General features: G+C 47.9%; 1 protein-coding gene across 1 annotated transcript; it reads left to right on the forward strand.

Moving 5' to 3' along the window:
* LOC119353630 (pyrrolidone-carboxylate peptidase-like) lies at nt 1-3,135 on the forward strand. The gene is made up of 6 exons (XM_037620267.1): nt 1-19; nt 1,270-1,544; nt 2,187-2,291; nt 2,390-2,437; nt 2,561-2,818; nt 2,901-3,135. The coding sequence occupies exons 2-5, from the start codon at nt 1,278-1,280 to the stop codon at nt 2,798-2,800; spliced, it is 660 nt and encodes a 219-aa protein (XP_037476164.1). The 5' UTR covers nt 1-19; nt 1,270-1,277; the 3' UTR covers nt 2,801-2,818; nt 2,901-3,135.
* The last annotated feature ends 4,251 nt before the right edge of the window (nt 3,136-7,386 follow it).

Below are 7,386 nucleotides of genomic sequence, written 5' to 3' on the forward strand. Positions count from 1 at the left end.
CTCGCCACCGCCCCCCGAGGTGAGCCTTCCCCGCGCTCCGCTCGCTCCGGCGATTCCTGCCCTGCTCCCTCTGTGTTTGTTCGTGCTTGCGATGGTGTCCGTGGATGGGTAGATAGGCCCGGCGCGCCCGCAGCTTCGCCTCGCAGGCGAGAGCGAGGGCCTCTTGCTAGCTCGCTCGCGGAATTGGGGCTCGCTTTGCTGGATTCCGTGCCGGGGGGTCCGGGAGGGGGAATTCGAGGCGATCGGGTGCAAAGGTGGTGGGTGTCCCTCGGATTCGTTCGCCGGCGGTGCTCCGGCTGCGGCCGGTCGGTCCTCTGTGCTCACGATTGGCGTCGGGGAGTGGAGAATTGGGGTTTGTTGCTCTGTGTGGCTCCCCGAGCTCCTCGTCCCGGCTGATTTTGACGTTTATGCTGCACGCTAGAGTTGACCAACATTCGCGCACCAGAGTAGGCTCAGAAAAAGAAGCGCCTTTATGCTGTTCCTTTCCCCTGTGTGTTTTCTGTTGGCGCGCTTGGATTCCATCGTGCTTGATTATGTCCGCGCGAGTAATTTTAATTTCCCCGTCCATGGATGGATGCAATTGTGCAGCAGCCGCTGATGCTCAGCCGATGTGCTGTCTGTCCTGCGTGAGCTAACGGCTGCTGATGCTTAGCCGATGCGCTGTCTGGTCCGGTGGTCTGGTCTGGGCTGCATCTTGCGTTTGTCTGGAGTCGCTTTGGAATCTGGATGAGGTTCTCATCTCATCACTTCAATCAGGAGCTAGGTCCTACTTACCAGTAGTTCCTGCTTATCTCTTGCTTTCCGTGAGATGCTGTTGTTTGTTCCGCAAGGTTGTTGTTCGCTTCTCAATAGAATATTGAGAAGCGTGAACAATGATTGCTTTATCATTTCAGAAGATTCCGGCCGTGTGTGTGTGTTCTATCTAGGAGACGGCGCTTGCAAAAATTACTCATCTGGTTGTTGTTTAAAGTCTACCTGTCCATTATTTCTGGAGTTGTCTAATATTTCTTTTACTGTTTACTGCATTTCGTCGCTCTCTTGCGGGCATTTTAACTTCCTTGCATGTTTTATGCATGAGTAGTTCTCGTGGGGGCAGTTGGAACTGCCTGCAATAGATTCCATTTCATTGTATTATGATTTAGTAAGTTCACACTGATGGTGTTGACACATTGTTGTGTCCGGTAAAGTGTGTGCCTTCCTAAAAATTTCTGCATATATTGGTCCTTTGAACTTTTGGATTAAGAAGCCTTGTTGTTTTGTGTTTTGCAGAAGGGTAAATGGGATCGGAAGGGCCTTCAATCGTGACTGTCCATGTTACCGGATTTAAGAAGTTCCATGGTGTTGCTGAGAACCCGACAGAGAAACTTGTGACCAACATTAAATCCTTCATTGAAAAGAGAGGGTTGCCAAAAAATCTTGTACTTGGAAGCTGCGAAATTCTCGAAACAGCCGGACAGGGGGCGCTTGGAACACTATATAAAGTTTTAGAGTCTGCCATTGCAGATAGAGAGAACGGGTCATCGGCTCAGGGGCAAATAATTTGGGTCAGTGCTCACCTTACTCTTGAGTGGTAAATTTGTTTCAAGGGTCATGCTAGATGACTCAATCTTCCTCTAAATTCCAGCTAAAATGTGCATTCGTATTGTTTGATGTGTTCTTATACTCTCAGCCTGGAGTTTAAAACTAATGCTATCTATAGTTCAACTGAAAGCTTCTTCTTGCATTGCCAATCAAAACTCTGAATTCTACCAGATTTCTTGGATATAGAAGTTATTTGCTTCACTTGGACCTTTTACGTTTGTGCTTGTCATTGGCCAGTAATTTAGGATTGCATATAATTGGTGAGTACCTAGTGTTGGAGTTGGAGGTCCACTTCTGTATGCAAGCCACAGCTGATTGTAGTAACGATACGTAGCTGATATGATGTGGTCATGCAATGATGCTCTGCCATGCTTACACCTTACATCTTTCAAGATATGTCAAAAACATGCATTCCAGAAAATGAGAATGGGGAATAATATTGCTTGAGTTTCATTGGATCATATATTATATGTTCATGAACTACAAAGTGTTGCCAACTTGCCACATATCTGCCATCTTGTGGTTGTTATGTTTTCTGAAAGATACAAAAAGTTAGTGTGCTTCCATTGTCGCTGAAGATATTTTTTGTACGGATCATTTTTCAGGTCCACTTTGGGGTCAATAGTGGTGCATCACGGTTTGCTCTTGAGAATCAAGCTGTGAATGAAGCCACCTTCCGCTGCCCAGATGAGCTTGGGTGGAAACCTCAGGTTGCGTTGTTGTCAGATTACGAACCCTTCATTTGCTCTGCATATGAATAGATCTTCTAGTTGCATTTCATTTTACCAGCTTCGTTGTTCCCATGCAGAGAGTCCCGATTGTGCCATCTGATGGAAGCATCTCACGGACAAGAGAGGTAAATGCCAGATTGTTCATATATGATGGGTGCTTGCTGAATTATAGCTAGAAACTGCAGTCCTGCTGCACCGATCTTCTTATGATTAACCACGCTTCTGTGAACTTTCCATGGTCAATACAGACTACACTGCCAGTGAAGGAGTTAACCAAGTCACTCAGAAAGACTGGCTACGATGTGATGCCTTCGGATGACGCCGGGCGATTCGTGTGCAACTATGTGTACTACCACTCGCTCCGGTTCGCAGAGCAGCACGGCATCAAGTCTCTGTTCGTGCATGTGCCCCTCTTCTCGACAGTCGACGAGGAGGTCCAGATCCATTTCGTCGCTTCCCTCATCGAAGCTCTTGCTAGCTTGAACTAGGAAAAGGCAACTTAAAAGGTGGGTTTTACCTGATCCCATTTTTTGGTTACAAAGAGCTGGCTAACTGACTGGAATCCTTGACCTGTTTCATTGCCTGTAGGTCAGCGGTTTGACCTGGAAAATGTAAAGTTGGACGCAGACTGAATAAGATTGTGTGGTGATTGGCGCCTATTGGTCAGATCTTGCTCCAAAGAAGGGTGTATTTAAGGGGAGAGAAAAAGAAAAACGATGCTTAGAGTGTGTGTGAAATGCCGGCTTGCATGCCATCAGTTACATGTCCTTGACCTGCATGGAAACCTGGTTCCAATAAAATTGATAGATCTTCGGAGTGGATACAGCGCGTGCGATGTGATTTGTTGATGCCGTGTTTTTTTTTCGTTCTTGCGTTTCTGATGCTTTGGTGAATGGTGGCCATTTGCATTTCTGATTCCAGAGCCATATTTTCACCTCTTGTTCTTCAGGTGCTGTATCTGTGATGCCACTGTCATCTCCTTTGACAGGCAGAGTCTTCACTTTTTCCCCTCTGTTCTTCTTCTTTCTTCTTTCCTTTGTGTTTTGCATATGATCAGTACAGTGTATCCTGCAAATAGCTGAGCTCTTTGGCGCTAAGGTGTCCAAGCGTTCGTACAATGCAAACCAGGTAAGAGCAATTCCAACGGGCCGACCCAAATGGACAGCGTTTTTGTCCGCTTTTTGTCCGTTTGAATCGGCCCGGCGGATACAAACGTCCGATGCTGTGCTTGGATCGGTGCGAGCGCCCAACGCTGCCTGACCTATTTTGTCGGCGTGCCAAATTTTTTTAACATGCATTTAATTAAACATAAAAGCCGACCAAGTAGACCGGCGAAAGTCCACGTTACATTAATTAACATAAAAAACTAAAAACTATATGACGCGCAGCTCTAGACATCCTCGTCGGCGTCTGCGTCGGGGCCGATGAGGTCGATCAACGTCGGCGCAGGGCCGGTTCAGGGGAACGCCGTGTTTCAGAGGGCGGCGATGTCGGGCTGCGCTGCCGCTGTCTGGGCCTGGCGCGCCTCCTCTTCGGCCTCGCGCTTGAGCATCTGCAGGCGCTCGCCCTCTCGGCGCTCCTCAGCCAGCCGAATGCGATGCCAGTGATCGAGGTAGGCCGCCTCCTGCTTCTTCGTCGTCCCGGGCCAGATCGGTGGAGCGCTGATCCACTCGCGCACTACTACGGTCCAGGAGTAGCGCTCGAAGGGCCCGGCTCCTCCGGCTCGGCTTTGGACGGGGACGGCGGGGTTACCGACGACACAACACAGTCGCCCGCCGCGAAGAGGGCCATGGCCTCCGTCATGGCAGCCTGGAAAGCAGCCTCATCCGCCTCCCTCCACCGCTCCTCCTCCTTGCTCTCCTTAATGGCCGCCTGTAGGCGGCCTCGGCCTTCTGGTCCTCGTCGCGGATGACGAGCGGGGGGCGGCGGCAGGCTGCGGTCGACGTCGCGGACGCCGCGTCGCCTCGCCTCCTCGTACTCGAAGGCGAACCATCGAGCCCAGTAGGGCGAGTCGACGGCGTAGTGCGGTAAGGCGCGCTGCTTCGGCGTCAGCAAAGCCCGCCGGCGCCGCACCTCCTCCGCATGGGCCCTCGCCGTCCGCGGCGCCGCCGGTACTAGGATCCTCCCCGGATCCAAATGCCAGTCATGCGGTAGCGTCGCGTCGGGGTACGGCAGAGGCACGCGGTGCTGCCAGTGCCACTCGGCCTGGTGCACCGGCACATTGATGCGCTGCCTCTGCCGGGGAGCGCGCTGCGACGCAGGGAGGGCAGGGAGGGAGGGGGAATGGCGGGCGGGGGCCTTGCCCTTGCCGCTGCCGCCGATGCCAGAGAAGAAGCCTATGCTGGCGGTGGCTAGGGTTGTCGCCGGCGTGGGGGCAGGGGTGGCCAGATTGGGATGGGGGCGAGTGCCAGTAGATGAGGACGGCCCCGCCGCACACTGATAACCCACAAGTATAGGGGATCGCAACAGTTTTTGAGGGTAGAGTATTCAACCCAAATTTATTGATTCGATATAAGGGGAGCCAAAAAATATTCTCAAGTATTAGCAGCTGAGTTGTCAATTCAACCACACTTGGATAACTTAATATCTGCAGCAAGGTATTTAGTGGCAAAGTAATATGATAGTAGTGGTAACGGTGGCAACAGGTAACGGTAGCAAAAGTAATATTTTTGGTGTTTTATAGTGATCGTAACAATAGCAACGGAAAAGTAAATAAACGAAGGACAATATGTGCAAAGCTCGTAGGCATTGGACCAGTGATGGAGAATTATGCCGAATGTGGTTCATCATGTAACAGTCATAACATAGGGTGACACAGAACTAGCTCCAATTCATCAATATAATATAGACATGTATTCCGAATATAGTCATATGTGCTTATGGAAAAGAACTTGCATGACATCTTTTGTCCTACCCTCCCGTGGCAGCGGGGTCCTATTGGAAACTAAGGGATATTAAGGCCTCCTTTTAATAGAGTACCGGACCAAAGCATTAACACATAGTGAATACATGAACTCCTCAAACTACGGTCATCATCGGGAGTGGTCCCGATTATTGTCACTTCGGGGTTGCCGGATCATAACAGATAGTAGGTGACTATAGACTTGCAAGATAGGATCAAAAACTCACATATATTCATGGAAACATAATAGGTTCAGATCTGAAATCATGGCACTCGAGCCCAAGTGACAAGCATTAAGCATAGCAGAGTCATAGCAACATCAATCTTAGAACATAGTGGATACTAGGGATCAAACCCTAACAAAACTAACTCGATTACATGATAAATCTCATCCAACCCATCACCGTCCAGCAAGCCTATGATGGAATTACTCACGCACGGCGGTGAGCATCATGAAATTGGTGATGGAGGATGGTTGATGATGACGACGACGTCGGATTCCCCTCTCCGGAGCCTCGAACGGCTCCAGATCAGCCCTCCCGAGAGAGTTTAGGGCTTGGTGGCGGCTCCATATCGTAAAACGCGATGAATCATTCTCTCTAATTTTTTTCTCCCCGAACATGAATATATGGAGTTGGAGTTGAGGTCGATGGAGTTCCAGGGGGCCCACGAGGAAGGGGGCGCGCCCCCACCCTCGTGGCTGGGGTTTGGGCCCCCTGGCCTTAATTCTTTCGCCAGTATTTTTTATTATTTCTAAAAATAATCTCCGTGGAGTTTTAGGTCATTCCGAGAACTTTTGTTTCTGCACATAAATAACACCATGGCAATTCCGCTGAAAACAGCGTCAGTCCGGATTAGTTCCATTCAAATCATGAGAGTCCAAAACAAGGACAAAAGTGTTTGGAAAAGTAGATACGACGGAGACGTATCAACTCCCCCAAGCTTAAACCTTTGCTTGTCCTGAAGCAATTCAGTTGACAAACTGAAAGTGATAAAGAAAAACTTTAACAAACTCTGTTTGCTCTTGTTGTTGTAAATATGTAAAGCCAGCATTCAAGTTTTCAACAAAGATTATGAACTAACCACATTCAAAATAACACTTAGGTCTCATGTTTACTCATATCAATGGCATAATCAACTAGCGAGCAATAATAATAGATCTCGGATAACAACACTTTCTCAAAACAATCCTGATATGATATAACAAGATGGTATCTCGCTAGCCATTTCTGAGACTGCAAAACATAAATGCAGAGCACCTTTAAAGATCAAGGATTGACTAGACATTGTAATTCATGGTAAAAGAGATCCAGTCAAGTCATACTCAATATAAACTAATCAGTAATGAATGCAAATGACAGAGGTGCTCTCCAGCTGGTGCTTTTTAATAAGAGGGTGATGACTCAACATAAAAGTAAATAGATAGGCCCTTCGCAAAGGGAAGCAGGGATTTGTAGAGGTGCCAGAGCTCGATTTTGAAATAGATATGAATAACATTTTGAGCGGCATACTTTCATTGTCAACATAACAACCAAGAGATGGCGATATCTTCCATGCTACACACATTATAGGCGGTTCCCAAATAGAATGGTAAAGTTTATACCCCCTCCACCAACAAGCATCAATCCATGGCTTGCTCGAAACAACAAGTGCCTCCATCTAACAATAGTCCTAGGGGGAGTTTTGTTTGCTATTATTTTGATTTGATTTGCATAAAGCATGGAACTGGGCATCCCGGTGACCAGCCATTTTCTCGTTAGTGAGGAGCGGAGTCCACTCCTCTTGAGAATAACCCGCCTAACATGGAAGATACGGACAACCCTAGTTGATACATGAGCTATTCGAGCATACAAAACATAATGTTTATTTGAAGGTTTAGAGTTTGGCACATACAAATTTACTTGGAACATCAGGTGGATACCGTATATAGGTAGGTATGGTGGACTCATATGGAATAATAACTTTGGGGTTTATGGGATTGGATGCACAAGCAGTATTCCCGCTTAGTACAGGTGAAGGCTAGAAAAAGACTGGGAAGCGACTAGCTAGAGAGCGACAACAGTCATGAACATGCATTAAAATTAATCAACACCGAATGCAAGCATGAGTAGGATATAACACACCATGAACATAAATATCATAGATGCTATATTGATTTTGTTTCAACTACAC

This window comes from Triticum dicoccoides, chromosome 2A, assembly GCF_002162155.2.
Source record: "Triticum dicoccoides isolate Atlit2015 ecotype Zavitan chromosome 2A, WEW_v2.0, whole genome shotgun sequence".
Taxonomy (NCBI): domain Eukaryota; kingdom Viridiplantae; phylum Streptophyta; class Magnoliopsida; order Poales; family Poaceae; genus Triticum; species Triticum dicoccoides.